This window comes from Prinia subflava, chromosome Z, assembly GCF_021018805.1.
Source record: "Prinia subflava isolate CZ2003 ecotype Zambia chromosome Z, Cam_Psub_1.2, whole genome shotgun sequence".
In the NCBI taxonomy this organism is placed as follows: domain Eukaryota; kingdom Metazoa; phylum Chordata; class Aves; order Passeriformes; family Cisticolidae; genus Prinia; species Prinia subflava.
Window position 1 is genome coordinate 18,354,382 of NC_086283.1, and position 23,208 is coordinate 18,377,589.

General features: G+C 37.8%; 1 protein-coding gene across 1 annotated transcript in view; it reads right to left on the reverse strand.

Annotated features, from left to right (window-relative positions):
* The window catches only part of DIAPH2 (diaphanous related formin 2), a 170,964-nt gene that overhangs the window by 106,207 nt on the left and 41,549 nt on the right, over positions 1-23,208 (reverse strand). Inside the window, exons 18-21 of the mRNA XM_063423750.1 lie at positions 21,611-21,725; positions 4,224-4,325; positions 2,714-2,808; positions 911-1,012 (exon numbers count right to left, since the gene is read on the reverse strand). Coding sequence (XP_063279820.1) covers positions 911-1,012; positions 2,714-2,808; positions 4,224-4,325; positions 21,611-21,725 — 414 coding nt within the window. The remainder of the gene's footprint in view (positions 1-910; positions 1,013-2,713; positions 2,809-4,223; positions 4,326-21,610; positions 21,726-23,208) is intronic.

Consider the following 23,208-nt stretch of genomic DNA (forward strand, 5'->3'; position numbering starts at 1 on the left):
AGAGGCTCTCATCATCATTTTAATCTCTTAGGCTGACGAAGGGAAGTGAGAACAGGAGCTCATTTGCCTAAAGACTTAGGAGGTCTTTGGAAGACCAGGAGCAGAAAGTGATTCCCAAGGGCTGGCACAGAACATAGTAACTCAGTGTCCCACCCCCTTCCACCAGCATGGATTAAATAATTTATGGAAATGATGGAATTTCCTTCCAAGACAGGGTCCAGCCATCCTAACACTGATAAGTCTGCTCTTGAACAGATCTAGGGGCTGAATGCCACTGAAAGGAGCAGAATACAAGCTACAATTTCATTTCCAATAAAAATTCACACCTCTGCTTGAGCCATTTTGCAAGTCTGTGTCTGTATAAATACAGATGTTTTACATGTGTATGCATACATACATATAAAAGATGGATATAGATATAGTAACTCCTTCAGCTGTTTACAGGTTTTGATAACAAAACAAATTGATCAGAGTTGTCAATGCCATGGGGTAGCTGGGTCTTCTATGGACTCTTGGAAATTTATCTGCTTGGCAGAGGCAAGGGGGTTCTTCAGAACTGTTTAATAAACATTCAAGGCAAGACAGGCAAACAAAATATTTGGTCTGGCACAGGAGTGCTTTTTGCTTTTAATGTGATATTGTAATTCATTCCAGAAAAACACCCAGAATTCACAGAACCAGAGTGGAAAGGACCCTAAGGATCATCCTGTTCCAACCGTGGTTGGTCAGGGTTGTATGAGGCTGGCCTAACACATGTTAAAGAGATTTTTTGATTACTACTCATGAGGAAATAGTAACTTTTTCCTACTGCAGGTCTTGCGGAAACACTAGCAAAGATTTTATCCCTAAATTTATTTCTTTTTATGTGCCAAAATGGAACTCTCCAGTTAATTCTTGCACTAATACATACCACAACTCCAAATTGCTCTGGCTCGGCAAGATCGTTATATTCATCCTTTAATTCAGCTAAGGCATTGAGTTCTTTCTGCTCAGGAAGATTCTTCACCAGGTTCTAAAACAAACAAAGCATTATATCAAATTTGTTACATTAAGCCATCTAGGATATTAAAAATAACATGCTTAAAATACCACAACATGGAAATGCATGAGGAAATTACAGGACGCTTATTTTATTTACACAGCTTTAACATTATATAAACATCAAATCAAAGCAGTAATTATTTAATACAGACATCAACTGCTGTGCTACAGTCTCTGATTTGAAGAATGTATTAAAAGGTTAGAGTATCATTTTTCAGGGTCTGACAGCACCAAGGAGTTTTGTCTCTCTACAATCTCCTTTTGCCCTAATGGTTGCATCTTGCTCATTAAATATCAGTCAAGAAATAACTGGTCTGTGTAAAACATGAAGAAAGTAGCAAAAAAATTAAAATCATTAGACATTCAAAGTATCTGTGCACAAAGTACACTTAAAAATGCCTTACAAAAAAAGGTCAACATCCTAAAATTGTACATATCTTTTGGATAGCAAATATACAGGAACTCAGGAAAAAGTTCAATTTGCTTGCATTCATATTCATGTCCCCAAAGAAAATTGTGAGATATTGTATGATCTCAAGGTGTCAAAATACAGATATAACTATTTAAAATATTTCTATTAAAACCGAATAATGGTTTAAGAAATACTCAGTGAAGCTGTAGATTGCATTTAAATTTTCATATATACACAAGTTGAAATCCAAACAATAATGGATTTGTAGTAGAGGGGATCAATATGAAACTGCTCTTCAGCTATCCAAGGTGGGGCTGCTCCTCCCCCTTGATTTTTCATTTTACTAAAATGAAATCATCTTAATAATTTGATCTGGCATTTCTGATCAATAAACCAATTCCTCAATAAAATTAGGGCTTTGCACTTATTTTCAAACATGAAAGCAATGCAGTTTAGACCAGAGTCCTCAGAATAACCATTCTGCAGGTCCAAAAAAGGAAGAAGAAATGAATTTAGAAAACCTGGGGAGAATGGGATGAAAGTGCAAACAGGAGACAGGGAAGGATGAAAGGATAAATTGAGGCCCAGTGTAGTAGCAGGAATCTGAATCTGTGTATGATGTTAAATAAAATAACATCAGCACTGCTGGGCTGCAAAATCTTTGTGACTTTCAGGGTTTCCATGCTTCTCTGTTGAACTGGCACTCCTCAGGGGAGTGACATGAGGGGCCATGTACACACTTGCTCCCCCTCCTAGAGGAAGGAAATCAGAGAGGGATGTAATGAAGTTGTATTCCATCCTTTCTTCTCTCCAGCTGAGAGATTTGGGGTTCAAAATGAAACTAAGCCAGCTTGAGAGCTAGTTTGATTTACAGCTAGGTTTGGAGTTGAAACAGTATCCTGAAACATTCAGGGCGTTTCATCTCTCACTAAAGACAGGCAGGACTGTTCCAGAGCTGTTTCCACAAGAAACCTTGTGAAACTTCATTATGCACCAGTCTGAATCATCTTCAGCTTGTCTTTGAAGCTGAAACACCAGAATTCCCAAAGATTTCCTTTTGGAAGGGGACATTCCAAGGAATTCTTTTGCTAGCAGTGTCTTTGAAAGGCAGTTTTAGTGCTACATGTGACCATGTTCAAAAGCAGAAGTGAAATCAATAAAACACAACTGATACCATGTCTTGCTCTGGAATTCTCCTCCTTTGTGCCATTTCTATAGGGAAAACCAGCAATAACCAAAAGCAGAGGTATTTTCACATACCTGAATCAAGGATTCACTCAGCTTCTCTTCATCAACCTCTAAAATGATATTTTTTATTTCTTCATAAGGCAAACGGAAGGAACCCAAAAATATTGCTGAAATTCAGTAACACATCATTACAATCAAAAATGTCAAAAAAGATTGATATACAAAGGCAAACCATTTATAGTAAGTCAAAAATCATATCTCCATCTAAATTGTGTTTCACAGTTAAGAAGTCTCCCATACCAACAAATGCTAGGCAGGCACACTATTGCAGTTTGACTTATAATGAATTTCCTTTCTAAGAAATGAAGCTATGACAACAATATTAACTTTTAAATCAGCCTCAGTTGCTCCCGAGCAATGTTAGTTTCCAATAAAGTTTAATCTTTATGAATGACATCTGCATTCTTACTTGTGCATTTCTACACAGCCAATAATAGATATCTTGATCTATTATTATTATTATTATTGCTTCCAAAATCAAGTATTAATAGCTGTACTGCACCTACAATTCAGTAAATGATATTTATGTGCTATTCTAGAAAAAAAATTACATCAAAGGCATAATGAAGAGCTGGGCAAAAGTAAGAAAAATGCCCTAACTCTACCACTTTTAGGGTAACCGAACTTACACAAAAGATACACATAATGTAAACCCTTCAAAGATGGAGTTCTCAAAGCAATTTGATCTCAGAATGTTATAAAATCTCAAGACAGCCCCATTCAGTAAACTACAAAGAATTTTTAACAGATGGATCAGCATAACACTGTAAAGACGTACTTTATATTCAGCCTAACTACTGTGGCTGATGACCCTGCATCCATGCTTTCAAAATTTGAGGTTTTCTATCAATTGTGTCACAGCTCATTTTCTGCTCACAGATGTGGTACTAAATAACGCCCACATTTGGATTTACACGCTTATTTGCCATGGGCACAAGTTGGACTAGTGACATTTATGATGTTTCTGATTCAAATAAAAGATTCTACTACTCTTAATGACTGATTTCCCTCCATAATGAAAGAGGAAAGAAGCAAGTTAAATGATACAAATGACCTGGCTTTGTTACAATTTATAGCAGCAGTACTTGCACCTGTGTAGCCGGTCTGGCAATATCTTCCCTTGAACCTCTACTTCCTCATTGCTTTGACCAGAAGGAACAATTAGGAATGGCCTCTAAACCCTGTCCCACAAAATCCACTCACACTGTGCTCTGCCCAAATTAGTGATCATCCTCTAATTGTATTTTCAGTCCTGAACAATAACTTAGAGAATTAACTGAAAAAAACTCCACTAACCCATTAAACCATTTTTCCATGTTACATTTTTCCATATTTTTCACTTTTCCCAAGTTATATAGTGAATTCAAACTGTGTTTAAGCACCTCTGAATTTAAGACACATGTTCAAATTAGTAGTTTTTAGAGCAGTTGCACATGTAAACAAAACAAAACAAAAAGAATTTATGAACAATGAGATGTAGATGCTACTTAGACATTGACCCAATGCTCTTCACATCACTTACATAAATTTTGTGCAGTTTTCCCATCCAAAACTCTTAATTCTTTGATCTTCTTCTTTGACTGAGTTGCTTTCTTTTCTTCTGATTCTTCTACAGGCTTTTTGGCTGGAAAGTAGGTATTTATTAAATTCTATTCATTATTACAACTGTTCAATCTTAGCTAACAGCAAGTGCATTAGCAAGCCATAATAATACATCTTTTACAAACAAGTTCAAGGCAAAGTGACTGCACTGCCTCAACCTACTGTAAAATATCTAAACAAACAAAGCAAATGTCCAAAGCTGAAAGAACAAGAAATAAAAATATGACAATGAACAATTTTCCCAAGCACTATCAGACAATATTTATGTGTTTTAACCCATGAAATTTCACTTCAGCTCCAATTCATTGCAAGCATTTTTAAAAATAGATGGATTTGCTGTTACCTCAAAGCACATGAGTGCCCTCTATTGAAACATTAATAATTCTTAAGTTCTTCATCCAAAACCAACAACATAAATCATTTGATATTTATCACACGGAAAAAAAGTATGTTTTTAATAATTATTTACATTGTCAGTGGTAAAGAGCAAAACTAAAAAAAATGTATATTTGAAAGTGATTACTTTTAAATTAGAAAGATTCACTAGCCTGATATTCATCACTTTAAATTATATGGAGAGAAATGTGGCATTGGAGTACCTAAAATATAAGCTGGTTTTTTGCATAATTTAAAACAGTCAATTTTCGCCAAATTTTCTTAAGCACTAAGTAAACCCATTAACAAGGATTTATTTCCTTTTAAATATCACATATTTGGCACTGAAGGAATAGAATCTTAATGTGCTTAACATTAATTGAACTTAATGAATATTTTAAGTCATTCAAAAGTAACTGAAAACCCAGAAAGTCAAATTAAGATGAAGTTTGAAGCAGACTGAACATAGTTTTGCTCTCTGAGCACTACTTTCTGTTGTACTATAAGGAGCCATCATGGGTTTCATAACAGGTATTTACTATGAAAAAAATGTTAATTTTTAGTGTGAAAAATAAGATAAATCTCAGTTTCATTCTCTTCAATTAAAAAATAAAAGAATATAGAAAACAGCTATTTGTCTCCCATTTATACCGATTACCACCAGGAAAACACCTGGCATAAAGGAATTCTTCTGGTTCTACACCCCTGAATGATCAGTTTATCTTGGGCATGTTCATGCCAGTGCTAACTGAGCCAGTCCCAGGCACTGCCCTCAGCCCCAGCTACCTCTAAAGAGCCTAAACCAGAGAAAATGGAACCAAAAAGATGATTCAACAACAAAGCAACCCTTGCTCTCCTCTTGTCTCCCATAAGCAACTGGCTTGGTGCTTGTACAAGCCTTGAGCTACACATCACCAGAGAACCTCACAATTCCCCCCAGCACTGATTCCTTAGCTTAGTAATGAGCTCCATTTAAAATCCTAAAGTGACACTTCATCCAGTAATCAGGCCCTTCTCACTAATTGTTCTCAATTAAACAAATAAATAAGACCAGGTGCTCAACAACACAAACAAAAAACCACCCAAGAGTTAAAATTCAGCTGTTCTGTTGGGAGGTAACAAGGATTCTGGGTTCCATTTTATCATAGCAGATATTGCAAAGCCTGGGTTTATCTCTGCTGAGCCAGCTGAGAAGAATTCAAGATGAGCGACCTATTGCAAACTTGATCTGTTCAAGAGTTAAAGCCTCCAGACCATCATGAATGGAGCACTTAGAGCATTGAACACCACAGATAACCCAGCAGGATACCAAACTTGTCTCAGGAGTTGGCAGCACCAAAGGCAAACCTGCACAAAACACACATCCAGTTCCTTGGCTTGCAAACCACAGAAGTAATAGTTTAAAAGAAAATGAGAGCAATAAATGTTTTTTGATGTCAAGTATCACCTCACAGAACGGAAACTTCCCTCCTACAGTGGTATTCCAGGTAAATCAGAAAGAGCAAATGACAAACACCTCTGTGAACAAGAGTTCAAGGACAAAGGTGCTACACCAGCCCAATGTAAAACAGGTATTAAGTTATTCAGCTACTGCAGCATCAAAAAAGGAAAAGTGGTTTGAGGTTTAAACATGTAATATTTTAGAAACAGATGTGCAGAAGGTGAGCTGAGGCAGTATTAACAGTGGTAACTCTGCCTGCACAGGGCATAGAACCAGTCTCCCTTATCACTCCTCCTCACCTGTGTGCAGGCGCACTCCTCTACTGGTTGCAAAATCAGGAAACTACATTTAGACCACAGCAGATCACACATTCCAAAGCTGCATAACAAACCACAGCTACTCTCACCTACTCGAACCTGAAGGGCTGCAACACCACTACTTATAGATCATCTATTTCACAAACATTAGATGTCCAGATTAATTTGGACATTAATTCTGTCTAGATTAATTTTTTCCTACTTGACAAAGGCCAGAGAATATGCTCTTTCCAAAAAGTTCTATCCTTCCATGCAATTTCAAAGTTCACTTCATGCCAATTCACAAAAACCAGAGAAACACTAGAACCAGATGCTTATGTGACTGCACTGAAATCACAATACAGCATCAACACCAATCTTATCAAGCCCAAATTCACAGACAAAATGAGACACTACTAACATTTCTAGATTAGACAGCTCCTGGAATCTCTGCACCACTGTTCTAGCCATGCTTGAGATGACATGGAGCATCAGAGAGCTCTCCAAAGCCATGCTCAGCCCACTTCTGCCAGAGGCTCTGATCACACAATCCATTTCAGCAGTGATTCAACTGTAACACAACAATGGATTACAGAATTTCAAAAAATAACTCAATTAAAAAGATACTTGATTTTTTCGAGAATTCAATATACCATTGCTGACCAACCTCCCACCCCTTGTCAGGTTTTCCTTTCATAAGTGCCTGTTTAAAGATAAGACACTTTTTGGTTTGATGTCACAGAACCAGAGAGAGAGATGAAAGAAGGATTTTATTGCAGACAGCACAGGGCAGCTCAGAAAAGCAAAATGAAAAATCAGTCTGGAAGGTAAAGCAGCTGTATTACTTCATACAGACCTTGGAGTTCAGTGCTGTAATTATTCATTACAGCACTTCGATAATGGCACTGGCTTACATCTCCATTCAAAATCTGCTTTTTTTCCAAACCATCAAGGCTTACAGACAGCACCGAGAGCTGGTGACTGCCATACCAGCAGTTTCCATGCCAGAAATAGTGAGTTCAAAACAAGAAGGGAAGCTTCCTTACTCTCTGACCACAGCTGATGAATCCATAGAACACTAAAAAGAACAGCTCAGCCCAGGTCTGGAGAAGTGAGTGTGGTCTGGGGAGTGGAACTGCTGAGCCACTAATGCATAATCAGCTGACACCAATTAGACCTGTAGAAGGTTTTGGGTGGGCCTGTCTTTAGCATCTGCCTCAGATAGAAGAGGGAAACGGAAGGAGAACCACTATAACAAAGCCAAAGGAGAGCATGTGCCAGCTTTAACACACACAAATTCTTTCTGGAGACCAGAAAACACAGATGTAAACACCAATGCTACACATTTTTTTTTCTAATTTAGAGCTCTATTAAGTGAGCAATAATACATTTGTTTATCGGTGTTGGAGGGAAAAAGCTGATGCAAGATGCTGCAAGGCACTGTTTGCTGTTGATCTGACATTTCCCAGTGCATGTGCAGCTCCAGCTGTGCCTTCACTGAGACCTTCAGCTGGGAACTCATCTAATCCCACTGGAAGTGCCCCGCTTGAAACCCTTCAAACCCAGCCAGGGTATACAAAACCCTAAACAAAATGTTAGGTATGTTTAAAACACTTTAAGCACGGCCAATGATAATCATGGCAAAGAAGATACACAAACAGGTTGAAATACTTTAGAGACTTAATTAGGAAAAGTTTCTACCATCAGTAATTTTGTCCTTCTGTAGTAAAAAAGAGGAAGCATATATTATTCTTGAAAATTATCATTTTACACCTGTTCATTAATTTAGCTACTGAATAGCATTAGAACTGGCCATGACTGATTTTTTCAAATATATATGCTTTTATCTAATGAAATTGAAGCTGTTAAAGCATTTTATTACAAGCTGAAATGGCCAGTTCATATGAAATTCCCTTCTTTAAATTATCAATAAGTAATTTTAATAAAGAATTAACAGCAAAAACTGTCAGTCCTGAATAAAATGAGGATGAAAATTAAAGGGAGATAGAAAAGAGTACACTGAATCACAGCATGGAGAAAGCAGATATTTAGGTGAACTTTAGCCTACCTTAACCTGAGCCTAAGTCTCCAATTTCTGTCAAGTCTGTACACACAGTGAACAAAACCATCCTTATATTGTCATGGGAAATGAATGAGTAATTTCATCTTACTTCCATCTGGCAAGTGGCTTCCCAATTGCATTTATCACTATTTGGCAGTAGAAGTAAATATACAGAAGAAAGTAACTGCTTTGTTATTGCTTTTACCTCAGAAAAGAGCTATGGCTAGTACAGGAATATTGGAAAAAAAAGTAAGTGTATATACAGTTGCAAAGGATGTAAACTACACACACAAGAGTAGACTAGAGCAGCCAAAAGTAATAATTACATTAAATTTACCCTCCTCAAAAAACCTCCCGATGTGATATGACTTGGTAGAAAATGAAATAAAGAGCTAGGAATGTCACTGCAAGATTAGAAAGTAATTTGTAGCACAAAAGTTCCGCAAATTCTGTTGCAACACAGTAAAATTTCTTGAAGTCTGGCTAAATTGATCATCTTGGAATGCTACTGATAGTCTTCCATTTCTGTGGTATTCCTAGAGGCACTCAAAGACAGAAATATAAGTCAAATGCAAGGGGAGAAGGAGGAAAGTCAAACACAAAGTAGTCTCAAATCTGTACTTGTTCTTTTCCCTCAGCAATACACCCACCTCAAGGGTGTCTTTTAGTGTGCCCACAGCTGGAGAGACCCAGGGAATGGGACAGGGAGCACAGCTGGGGCATAGCCTGACCTTCCTCCAGCCACCTGCATGGCACAACAGATGAACCATATCCAAGCTATGGCTGCAGACAACAGCATGAACTTCGACATGAACTTTGTGTGCTCAAGCCAAACTGCACAAATAACCTGCTGATCATCAACAAGTGCAAACATGTCCATGGATTCACGGAATTGTTAAGGTTGAAAAAGCCCTTTAAGGTCCTGAAGTCCAATCAGCAGCCCAGCACCACATTCAGCACCGCATGCTCAAGTGCCACATCCAGGAGTTTTTGAACATCTCCAGGATGCCCATTTCCCTGGGCAGCTTATGTTAATGCTTGACAACCCTTTCGGTGAAGAAACTTTTTCCTAGCCTGTAATCCAAACCTCCTGTGGTGCAATCTACAGCTGTTTGCTTTGCTCCTGTCCCTTGTTACCTGGAGAAGCCCTCATGCTGGCAGCAAGGGGAAAGCACTAATGCAAGCTCAACAGAGCTGTGATCAAGGAGGAATTCCCTATCCTGCATCCAGTGACACTGAGAATATTCAAAAGAGAGACTCTGGAGAGGTCACAGTTCACACAGCTGAAGCCACAGACTCTCCTGCATCACAGCAGCCATCCTGCAGAACATGCACCATGCAATTCATCAACTAAGATGGGGGTGCTTTGGCATCCAAATTCACTTACAGCCTTCACTGTGTCATTTGGGCTATAACTTTGACAACCAGCAAACAGTTTCCCCAAATAACCAGAGAGAAATGCAAAAGCATCAGCAGATGTCAGCCACGCCTCCTGTCAATTCAGGCAGCAGCTGTGGGATCTCATGTTTATTCCCAATGCCACCTGGCATTTTTCAGTTCACCTAAAATCACTCAGTTACCAATTCCTGAAGCAAAATTAATTAAGCACTCCTGCTGTCACTCTGTCCTTTCTGCAATCAGAAGAGCTCAATATCTGATGCAGCAATAAAAAAAGAATTATTACAAAGCAAGCAATTGATCTAAAAGTGAATCTTACACTGAGCTCTCAAGATAAAAAAAAAATAAAACTAACACAGAGGAAAAAACATGGAACCTCTTGCAATCTTGTATGCTTTTTGCCTAATTAATGTAATCAAGTTGAAGGAAGTGGCATCAACCCAACAAATTATGCTCCACGGAAGAATAAAAAAGATCATAACTTAGTTTTACAAATTAGTTTTGCAAAAGAAATATAATAGGGGATCTGTATTCCTATTAATTGTTCTTATAATTGATTGCTACTTTATTTGATCACCACATTTAATGACTACCATTAATTTCACATGAAATATTCCTTACTCTGTTAAAATTGCTCTAAAATGGTTGTAAATAGTCTAATTGTCAATCTCTAGCAAGAACTTGTGCAGCAAAGTTGTACAGCTAAAGTGGACCTAATTACCCACTTTGTATTGGGATGGCTTTCAGCTTTCTATCAACAGCATCAAGGAGATGCCTGGGCCACAAAAACATCCCAAAAAAAGACAACCACCAAAACAACCCCACCCCTTCCCCCCCAAAAAAAATCCCAAACACACCCACACCCAATTTCACAACTGATTTTGCCCCCTTCTATTTACTGTGAAAGATGCTGCTTTTGCTGTAAGGCAGTAAGCAAATATTAACGATTCATGACACACAAATGGTCACAGAGATCCAGACGAACATTAGAAATCAAACAACAGCAGGCAAACAAGGATTAAACTGAAAATACCCTCCATGGGCCTCATTTACTGTGTTGGAGATGTGCTGTAAGAAGCTGGAATAAAACCCAGTAGCCTTTTCCATGACCTGTTCTCTCCCTTTTCCTCCCTGAATCCATGAGTAAGATTATCTCAGGACTGTGCACCCCCATTTGTGCCTTTGGCATCAAACATCTCCAAGCTTTCCCCAGAGAATTTGCTGATCCTTCAGTGCAGTAGGAACTAAGGTCTGCATAGCCCCAATATCAGTGCATTTGAGAACTCACAGAGGAAGTTTTGCTCTGGGGGAGAGGAGACGTTTGCCTATGCAAATAGAATGCTGCCCATAATAGCACTTCTAATTTAAACAGTCATGCGGCCCCATTATAGTTTTTCCTCTGATATCAGGCCACCATCACCACCAAACTGAGACAGGACAGCTGTAATTATTTCCCAGATTCTGATGTGTTTCCTACCCACACAATTTTCAAAAGTTAAAAAAAAATATCAAGGCTCAGAAAAAAAAGAAGTCATTAAACTGCTGTCATATTTTACCAAGATTCTAACAAACTCATTTTCTTTTATTACTATGAGAAGTCTAACAAATAGATATCTTTTAAATTATTTGTTCACCTACTGTTCCCCTTGATGAAGCCCATAAAAGGCTTCACAAACAAACACACTTATGGGAATCACATTTCCCAGCGGAACATTCCAAATTATGAAGTTAAGATCCCAAGATCCAAACCCCCTTTTTTATACAGTCAACTTAATTAGATATTGGTATTTAATGGAACACACTAAAACGTTAGTAAAAATGAATTAATAAATTGATTTCTTCTATCACTGTGATATCTGACGTTTATCAATCCTGACTAAATATTGAAACACTAAGTAAAATACACATGTCCAAACAGACATTTTAGTATTCTCTTCCCTTTTAAAGTATTTCTCAATCATCAACATTTTAAATAAACGTGCATGCAAAATACTCAGACATATTGAATTCCAAATTGCTTGACTTTTTAGTCTAATATAGCCCATCTGGTTATACACTCTGCCCTACAATCAAATATACAATGTTACATTTCCATTGACTTAGTACACAAGAAATTTGATTTTGTTTAGTATACAATTCTATTCTCCTACTTAGAGTAAAAAAAAAAAAAAAAAAAAAAAAGGGATTAGCTGGTATTTACTCCTATATTAAACCCAGAGAACTCAGAATCCAGAGAACCTATGAAAAAGAAGTTTTCATAGGCATCAGGGCCAAAGCAAAACTTCACAGGGTAAAAAGATCATATTAAAAATAACTGGGACATTATCTGTCTTAATAGATTCCATTTATTTCAATAGTAAAAGTCAGTGCCCCATGAGGTTGACTGGTAAGCACAGCTTTGATAGCTGATCAATAGAAATAAGGATAAAACATTGGGAAATTAGTCCTCCATAAACAAATGTTTAAACTGGCTTTGTGGTGGAAGGTATCAAATAAATCTCATGAGTTACATGGAAGCTACACATAGTAGCCCTTTCAGCCTCCCCACATGTCAACACAAATGTTGTGACAGGGCTCCTGCACCCCTTGGAGCAGAATTCCTTGGGTTTAAGCAGCCAGATCAGAGGGCAGTGGCTGGCTTGGAGGAGGCCCCAGGCTGGCACAAGGAAGATGCATTGTCCATTCTCCCCATCACTCTGACTAATGATCACTTGAACAAGTTCACTTCATTCTAATAGTTTCAACATCCTGGGACACTGGAAGGTTTCTGGCATCCAAAATGTCACTCTGAAAAACAAACAGCAAGGCAGGCATTTGGTGACAACCACATCTGTGAATGCTCCTCAGTAAATTGGTTGGAGCCACTGATATTTTTTGGGTGATGGCAGACGAATGTTTTACTGTGCCTTCTGTGGATCATGCACAATTTGGGTCTGCCCCTCTGGGCAGTCTCTGAAAACACAGAGAAATAAATATAAATTAGGTATTAATGAGACTTCAATGAGAGAAAATGGAGGCAGCAAACCAGGATGATGGGAAGCAGCAGGGTTAAAATTCTGCAAAACAACACACCTGTTTGAAATACAGAGAAGTGCAATGGCACGGGTTATAAATGCTGAAAGATCCTGAGTTCATTGAAGACAACAAAAAATGAAGACCTTACTATGTGTAAAGATGTGACCTGTGGCTTAGAAAAAACATCAGTTGCTGCCAGCTAAGAAGTATTTCTGTTCAATCGATTCTGTGTACATCAAGCAGCAGACATTTAATATATATTAACAAGTATTTATTCTTTTGACTGGGCATCTGCTCTCAGTCATCTGCTGAAGATGAAATCCAGAGCTCAACCAGCCTGCAGTCAGCCTTGGATGGTTGTGTGTGTTACTACCATATAAGATTTACCTTGGAAAAACTTTCTTGGGGTCCAAGTACCCTAAAGTGTCCTGAACACACCCAGGTGGTCAGAGAATACACGTGCAATGATTATCTGCCTTCAAGACACACAAGATAAATTACTGCCACATTACAGCATTAGTCTTAGGGGACCCACAGGGTGCTAAATTAAGCTACTTGCATTGTAGCAGACTAAAAATAGTGCAGAACACACAGCTCCCAGTCTCTCACCTTCAGCAGCTCGTCAGGTGCCCCTGCTCAGCTCAGCACGTTCTGCACAGGCAGGATCCACTGGACATTCTGAATTTAGCAGCTGTGCTCTGCTGACCTTTTCCATTACCAACACAAGCAAAATTTGGCTAAACCGATTCATTAAGAAGGCAATGTCTCTGTGCTAATGATCCAAGTCTTCAATGAAACAACAACAAAAGAAGTCAAAGAAAACCTTGAAATTTACTCCACAGGTACTCCCATTCAGAATGTGCAACTTAATGATAATTCCACTCTGACTTTTAACATATCGACTTTTTGCTTTTAGAAAGCCTTTAAGCAGCAGCCTTTTCACAGTGGGAAATTATTCTGAAGTAGTATTCTACAATAATTACATTCCCACCTTACAGAACAGAATAAAGCACCTGAAAGGGAGAAGTTTCAGAGACATTTCAGCTTCTCACATTGCACAAGACACACAGCAGTCACACAATATAGAGAGTTGCAATTATAGCTTTACATCCATTTAGGTAATTAATAAGTAATTCAAAAAGCTGATACTTTTGTTATTATCTGTATTAATGCCTATGTACCTAGTATTTTCGATTTCTCGATGAATTCAGAAACTTAAGAGCATGATTGTTAACTTTTAATCCTGTAGATAGCTTTCGAATGTCTCTTTCTCCAAAGAACTTTTATCCATGTAGGTAACAGAACTATGCCTCCTCTACTATAAATGGCAGAAATTCTTGCAAAAGCAGATATTCTGTCCAAAGCATCCTGGCACAGCATTACAGGTGAAGCAACTATCACGCAGAGAAATGTCTATGTCAAGAGCAGATGACACATTTTTGGGTGGTTTTTTTGGTCAGCAATAAGAAAGGAAAAACAGTTTTGCACATAAAATAAAGTCCATGGAGAGGGAATCATTTTTCTACAAACGCAGAATCACTACAGGTCAGCACAGTGTGCAACTGGAACCAGGCCATGAATCAGACACATTCTGTCAGTTTATGCTGTTGCAGGAAATAAAAAAATCCACATTCTATTTCTTTTGATAGAAAGTAGATTTAGAGGAAGTGTACGATGTGCTAACCGTGGTTCTGCTGAAAGATGAAGGGGACATCTCTTTAAAGCAGCCTTGAAATAACTATTTTACAAGTAAGACCATAAATTTTGCTTATAACCAGGGCTTTGTTTACAGTGGGGTTTTATTTATTTAAAGAAATACATTTTCATTCCTAGAACGCTGTTGGAAGTTCTCAGGAGAATGAAATATTGGTGCATAATTTATTTAATAGTCAGCACCAACTGTCCTGGTAAGCAGCTGGTCTGCTCTCCATGCTTTCCTCTAGACTTTTTTATTCTTCCTCTACTTCACTTGTGTCACAAATTCCCAGCCAGTGTTCAGCTGAAGAATCTGCACTGGAACACTCAGTTGGAGTTTCCTTTACCAAAACTGAGGAAGTTGCCAGAACATATATCTATAGCTACAAACACCTCAGAAGGCAAAAGCAATTGTTTTAAAACCATTCTGTACAGAACTACTGAACACAGACCTAGAATTGCCAATCAATTGACCTCCAATTTATCATCAGTGCATTTTATGTATCAATGATATTATGTAGATATCAATTCTTGCAGGTGAAAGAGAAGCCCCACTTGAGGAAAACTGCCACAGTGGATAATCTTAACAGTTCATTGAGCAAAGGATTGCTGTCAAATCCATACAATGATTTCATCATATCATTACAGAATGGTTGGAGTTGCAATGGACCTTAAAGATCATCTTGTTCCAATCCCTGCCATGGGCAGGGACAGCTTCCATTAGGGTTCCTCAGAGCTCCATCCAACCAAGCCTTGAACACTCATGTTAAGCACAACTACATTCATATTAAATAGATTTTTAGAATATCTAACCTAAATTCCCATGAAAAATGCAGATGCATACTTGAAGAGGAGCATCTTTTGTAGGTTATTCTTTCTGTTTTGACATTACAGAAAGCATTCTTCTCAGTCTAATCTCTTTATTTATTCATACAGAAGGGGGTTTATTCCAGGAATATAGATTTTTATTTGTTTAAAAACAAACAAAATCCATTTCTTTTTGCTGTTCAACACAGATATTTTTTCCAATTCAACTTCTGAATTTCTTTTTCATCGAATTCATAGAAAAAACACTCTCTGTAAGAGCATTATAGATCAAGACTACTTCATGAATGTATTCATATTTCATGCTAATTAGTCTTTGTACACAATCCCTGTCTCTGCAGTGCCAGTACATGTGTCTCTGTCCTCAGCTCCTCGTTAAATGTACTAGGCTTTATTTGAGCACTGCATCACTGAACCTCAATCAGACAGTTGGGAATGCAGAGCTGCCTTTCTTCCCCTGCTGAATTTCAGCAAGCTCATACACACAAAAGCTCCAGCTTCTTAGAAAAACGAGGCATGGAGGAGGTACAGAAGGTACTAGCTACTCCTAGAGTTATCACACAGTGGGCTAGAATTCCAGACTTCTGGAATGTGTGGGTATTGAACATTTGTCTTTGTGTCACCAGCAGTGATTCTTACACTTCTCCAATGGGAACCTCCAATACCTTAAAAAACCCACAGAAAATTTTTGAAAACTGCTGGAAAAACCCACTGAACCAGTTTTCTTTGTAGGAGAAATCCAATGCCTTTGAGAGTCCACCTTGCTTTGGCTTTTTTTTTTATAGTCGCAATTGCTCTTCCACCTTTCCTCTTCAAGATTTTAGTTTTCATATTCTGAGAGTTCAGGTATAACAAATTAACACATGAATTCTGTAAGCAGCCACCTAAAATATAACACATTATAATTAAGACAACTCAGTCACAACACTGATATAAATACACAGAAGAGGATTTTTTAGACAATACACATCTGTCCCCACTCCAATTCTATTTAAATTCTCCTGGTGAAGATTTCTGGCAAAATTACTAATTGAAACTTGCAGAAAATCTGAGCAGCAGGGGCTTTGCTTCTAATATTTTTCAGCAGGTTTTCAGTGCCAGAGATTTCTTAACCAAAAGATGGCCTTGCAGCAGGCACACACAGCCCCTACACCAGAGCTTCTTAAGTCTTAATCCGCCACACGGCACTGAAATGGCAGGTGGATAATCAGTTTGTACCTGCAGAACTACTCCAGTCACTCAGTAACCAGCAGGACTCCTTATTTCAGATCCTTGCTCCTCAAGTCTCCAGCAGGGAACTCTCCCTTATCCCAGTGATGTTCCCAAAGGGTTAAACACTGCCAATTAAACTAAAACTGAAGCAATGGCCGCTACTTTGGAGCATCTGACCTGGATTCAGAACAGACAGAATGCTGATTCTGAAAATGAACTCCATTTCTACAGGAATTGTGTGGAATACATTATGCTGTACCTCCAAGCAATCCATGAATAATGATAGCAGCCTTCAAATAGCCCAGGCCTCATACTATTTCCCACCTGTCTCTTAATCTGAATATAACTTCATTCACACATGGGCTGCTTGTATTTGACTTTCCGAAGGTGCAATTATTGCAATTCTTTATGTAATGCTGATTAAGATAACGTCCAAACTTCTCTATCAGAACCCTCTTATGGAACAAAAATGCTCTGAAAAAATACTAACTCTGCTGCAAATGTAAGGAAAGCAGGCTCCAGGAATAACAAACTGGAGATAGAAAAATTGCATCTATCTGACCCAACCCTCTCCATTTTTCCGCTTTAGGAATCTACCACGAAGCCTTTAAAAGCAAAGTCCTAAGAGACACAACTAAAGGGTGCCACAGTCTGAGACTGCAATGAAATTCCTGCCTCTGTCCAACCCTAAAGCATGAGCATTCTGAAAGTGTAATTTATATAAGATTTTAGAGGAAAAGACAATAAACGAAAATAGTACAACTGACACTGAGCCTAACTTCTGAAAATAGTCCAAATAGATTTCATTTTTTTATCTGGGATATTATTCATTCACTGTCACATGACGAAAACAGCTATAGTTAGTAGACCACACCAACAGGATATGTATTTTACATAGTATGTTTTTTCAAAATAAATTATGTTTTCTTAGTGACTCTAAATTACAAACTACTTTTGACATAGAAATTAAGTTATTGAAAGGAGAGTGTATTAAAATGCTGTTTGAAATAAATCATTATATTTACAATTTTTACCTGCTAATTGGAATTTTTGCTTTCTTTTAGACCCTTCTGAACACTATACTCAGATTAGTCCTTTTGTCCCACAATGAATGAAATGAGTCCTGATGCTCTTGAAGTAAGACTTGTACTCTAAAATAACTCTAAGATCATTTAAGAATTAAAAAATATATAAAATATACCAAACTACAGAAAAATAGATACATAAATCTATGCTAGATGATAATCTCAGGCAGCAGTTTATTTAAACCATGCAAAGCTTTTTTCACTCCTGAGTTTGAGAGTTTATGGGATAAATCCAGTGGAGAAGAAAAGGAAAGTGAAAAATAGTAAACTAATAACTCACTCCTTCTTTATGGTACTTGAATTTATTCTGTTGCTGCAAAACAACAATTTCAAATACATCCAAAGATGAAAACAAAACAATCTGCTGCACTTCTGTGTGAAACAGATATGAAGACTGATGACCTACGTGTGCAATCCAAGGAAATGAAATTCCTCTGCCACACAGCACTGGGTGACCCTACACTGCAAAGCTGATCCTCCTCTGCTTTGGAGTTCCACCCTGCTGCAAAGGAGAGGGTGAGGAGGGAAGGGAACCAAACAAACACAGCCTGAATAATCAGCAGACCAAGGGAGCCACCTGCAGTTTGCAATCCTGAAGCAAATTCAGGATGAGTTCAGCGGTTTTTCTTCCTTTTTCTGTTGACAAAGCAGCATAGGTAGCTGAGCTAGTGCAATACAGCCATGCTTAACACCAGAGATTTCTGCATTAAACTGAGTCTTGCTGCCTCACACCTACAAACACAGCTGTCTAAAAGGAAATCTGGACACAGCTGAATGCACCGAAAACTTGCAAAGTTCTCTGATGAATTACATCTAAGCTTCTCAGCATAGCAAATTCAAAGCCATTTTTTAAAAGTAATCATTGCTCCTCTTTGTATTTACAAGTCCCAAATGCAAAGGAATTCAAAGAGTTTTCCTGCAAGTTTAATGGTGCACTGACCTATTATATATTATTTATATACATTATATCTGCATTATACACATTATTATTTTTATACATATTCTATACATTGTACCTATAAAAATCAAAACCTGAACATTTTGTTCATGTTTTGTTAATTGCAGCTTACATGGAAGTTTGTCTTTTCTCTTGTCCCCTCCCACTCAAATTCCCATAGTGTGAAAAATACAACTCAGCTACTAAGACCTTACTTCAGCTTTGAAAACATATGAAAATGATTGCTGAATTGTATTTTAAAAGTCTAATTGTAAAGCAACAGAACCCTGATCGAGAAGTTTTCCCTTGAGGCAAGTTGGATGGATAATGAATTCTGTATTGGAACAATCCCAGTAGTTACAGACTATTATGTACTAATTACTACCTTTACAGACCTACTGTACACATAATTAATTTCTTCTGAGCACTACTATCATTCTTGACTGGCAAAATACACAACCTAAATTACAAGAGCCAGAAATTAACATGATCCTTTAGGGAGAAGGCATTAACTTGCTTTGCAGTGTTTTGCAATTAGACCATCAATCAAACAGTGAGAAATGATTTTGATAGCAGCAGGCCCAGCACTGAGTATTGTCACAGGCCTGAGTACAGGATGTATCACAACACTGCGGCCATTACCTGCACCTGTTAGGAGACACTTCAGCATTCAATTCTACATGGATTTAGCATTCCATCAATCAAATAGGAGCTTTCTGACATCATAGTCCACTAAGCACTGAAGACATGACAGTGCTGCTGGTGACCACAGAGAAAATTTCATATCAGTTAAGGGACAAAAGCAAAGTTTGGTAAAAGAGTGCTTGACATATTGACCTGCTTAAATGATTTCAAAGATTTAAGTAGGTTCTTGACAAGAACACTAATATTTTAAATGGTTAATTTCAGTTGTTGGGGGATTTAGGACACTCTACAGAATTAAATCATACACATCCCCAACTGCATCGAAAAGCAGTAGCCCAGGTTTCCTGAGATGTATAATCACACTGGATTAATAATGTAGCAAGCCAAAATTATTGTTCACCTTCATAACAATACTTTTTCCCAAAAGTACCACTTTCCTTCAGCTCTGGCTGCATTCCTATAAAACAGCATGCAAACAGCAAGGCTGCTCACAGCTTAGTGAGTCATTTGTGGAGTATCCAAAAACAAAACTATGTTAAATGAGAAAAATTCACCAAGTGTTTTTTTCATTGTATCAAAGAACCACGAATAGAATTCAGAGGTTTAATCAAATTTCAGTGGTGCAACTTATACAGAATCCCAAATTTTTAATGAATGTCTACACTACCATTTCTTTTATTTCAGTTACCATTACCACTGGCATGCCAAAATTCCACGGAATACAAGACAAACACTAAGTCATCACAACTACTTTTAGCAATTGTCAGTTTGCTTCCGCTCATCCCTGTGTTTGTTTTACCTGCTGACTCTGCTCTTGAGAGAACATTACATGCATTTCTACTTGGCTTTTTATCACTCTCCTGTAATATACTTGGGGTCCACCTCATGAAATGGGACTAAAGCAACAGAGAAATCACAGATGATGCCTGGAATAAGCATTTGGGACATTACTGAGCTGCTTAAGGTAACAGGGAAGAAAGAATGGTGAACATCAATCCATGATTCTCTTTGCAGATGGCAGGGAAAAAGTTGATTCTGGTATGCAATTCTTTGGGTCTGTGCTGCAGCTAAATGCTCCAAAAGTCTTTTTGACTTCCAGTACGTTTTCAAGTTAAATAAAAACCCATGAACACAGACAACTCTGCCTTTCTGCAGCAGTTAGCCAAGTAAGATTTTCATACCCTGAGTATTATGCAGCAGCATTTTAACATGCATCCTTTGCTATGGCATCTTATTTTCTACAACCATTAACCGAGAACTACACAAGGAAAAATATCTGCAAGACTATCAGTACTCTAAGCTATTTGAAGAGTTTCTGTTGTTCCTAGTTTTACAATTGTGCAACTATGCCAACAAAAATTTCTTCTCATTGGAAACTGTCAGCTATGTCAAAATTTCAAGAGGGTTTTTTTCAGCATTTTTAATGAAGAAGCTTTTCAAGAATTCCAAAACATTTCCTCAGTTTTCTGATGAAAGAATTCAGCTCAAGGCAGAAGCTTGTCCTTTTCATTAAGAAGGAGCTCATGCCATTCTGTCATCTGCTGCTGCGCACCCTTTCCCATAAAGGTCTTCTGTCATACCCAAAGAAGTCACCAACTCCACATCATTTTACCCTCCCTGCAGTGCTAGGAATCAAGAGTCAATCCAGCTTTGGCATGGAAAAGAATGTTAAATTACTGCAAAGGTTTTGAGTTACTGCAAGGAATAGATGAACATTTAGACCAGAAAGTGGTTCCAAGGCGTGCTGCAAAGGCAGAATTCTGATGGTTGAAATACACTGACTATGAAAAGACTATGAATCTATCTCATGAAAAACAGCCCTGACCAACTCTTTGAAGAGGTTTCAAAAGAACACAGAAAAAAACACATTCAGAAATAATTCAAGGAAACTACTCAAGAAAAAGTTAATTAGAGTCCTCTGAGAGCCCTTCCTGAGTTCATCTTTTTCAACACTTATTAGTAAAAACTGCTGTTCTTATTCCAGATATACTCAGCTAGGAATAACAATGCAAATAAACATGATTTTAGGATCAGAACTTAAATTTAATTATAATTTCATCAGAAGAAAACTCACATTTGTCTGCAACATGCAGCGCACTTTTAAAAGGTATTATTGCAAAAAGGTTCCTCCTGTCATGCTATAAAGTGAAGGAGGAGTAATTCTTGTAATAGACTGTTATGTTTAATATATGTTTTAAATCATCTTCCTGCTATAAAACCATCTTATGAATTCCATGGTATTGCACAAAGCATAAAACAAACTGCCATTGCAGAGTTTTAAACTTAATAAAAGCACAATCAAGAGTCAAATAAGAATGTACCTTTCATTTGGGTTCCAAAGGTAAGTGCTAATTTTGCAAACAGCTCCGGGTCTTCAAATTTATCTTCTTCAGCTTTTACCCAAAAGCTGTTTTCTCCTATTTCTTGAGGCTCAATCTGAAAGGAAAACAGCATCTCCGGAGTCAATAAGGAGGGTTTTTAAGACCCAAGTTAAAACAAACGCTACAGAACTTCTGTAAGAACTGGGCTGAATGAAGTTTAGCCCAGTTCTGGGATGTTCTCTCCCTGTTGCTTCCTGAACGAACACTGTGAGCTGAGCTCTGGCCACAAATGGTCTTGGTTGTACTTCTCCCATTCAGCAAGTTTTCCAAACAGAACTAATAACAGCAGCTGGCTTTAAAACTGTTCTAGCTCTCTCTTGATTCCTTTCTACAGAGTTCTCAAACTCTTCACCACTTCTTCCCTGCTACCCGAGAACAGTATGGAACAACTTCCCAGGAAATGAACTGTTCATGGAGACCTCACAGTATGAGCTCTCTACTGGCTATATTAAAGGGAAGAAAAAGCTCTGCAATACAAAAACTGAAAGACAGCTTGACTTCATGTGTGACTCAGAAGTGCTATTCTCTTTTCAAAATATATTCCTCTAAGAGTTTTGAACACATTATTCATTACTGTTTATAAGTTTGTTTAAATGCCAAGTAATTTCCAAGGGCTATTTCACTTCAATATGACATGCAGGGAATTCAGAAATACTGCATTCGTCAGCCTCACTCCAATTTCCCTGCAACATCCTTGTCCTCCACCTTTCAGCCCTGCTTTACCAGCAGCTCCAGGGAAGACATTTTAAAAAACTACCTTAATCCAACACTAATGGGCAAGACAGTTACAGCAAAAGGGACTAAATTAAACAGTAAGAATTTTATTCCTCAAATGATGGCTCCTTAAAAGTGATGATCAAACAGACTTTCCACTTTCGCAGTAGGCAGGAGATCTCTGGCACCATTCCCAGAGCACTTAAGCAAAGCGTCCATCTGCAGCTCCTTCCTATTGTCACAGCCAGTGTTCACAGACACTTTAGAAATTATTCCTATAAACTCCCCAATGGAACTGATCACAAGGAAATTGGCTGCAATTACCAGTATGTATTATAAAATAAAAGCTTGCTTTTCTCTCTGTTTACAGGACAGCAGTCTATGTCCCACAGTTAGAAAACTCCTGCAATGCATCCTGATCCAGCCTTTTCTCCACAAGATATTGAATTTCTCTGCCCACAACAAAGAAGGAAAGTGATCATTTATCCTTTTATACAGATTATTTTATAAGAATTATAGAGAAGGTAATTTCCAACTGATTTTAAAATTTATTTCAATTAATACTCTAAAAACATGGCTGGCTGTTTTATATCATTCTAGTTAAATATATTGAAAGCCTGTTTTTAAACTATGACCGCTAGATACACTTTCAGATTGTTTTAGCATATCTCCAAATATTTTGAAATCATTTGAAATCATTGAAGCATTAATTCTTCTGCCAAAAGAATCTACAAATTGGCATGCAACCAAATGCATTTCCACACAGGCTCTCTCAGCCTTCTGGACTCTTTTCCAAAACTGGTAGGATCATTCTGCTGTTTTGT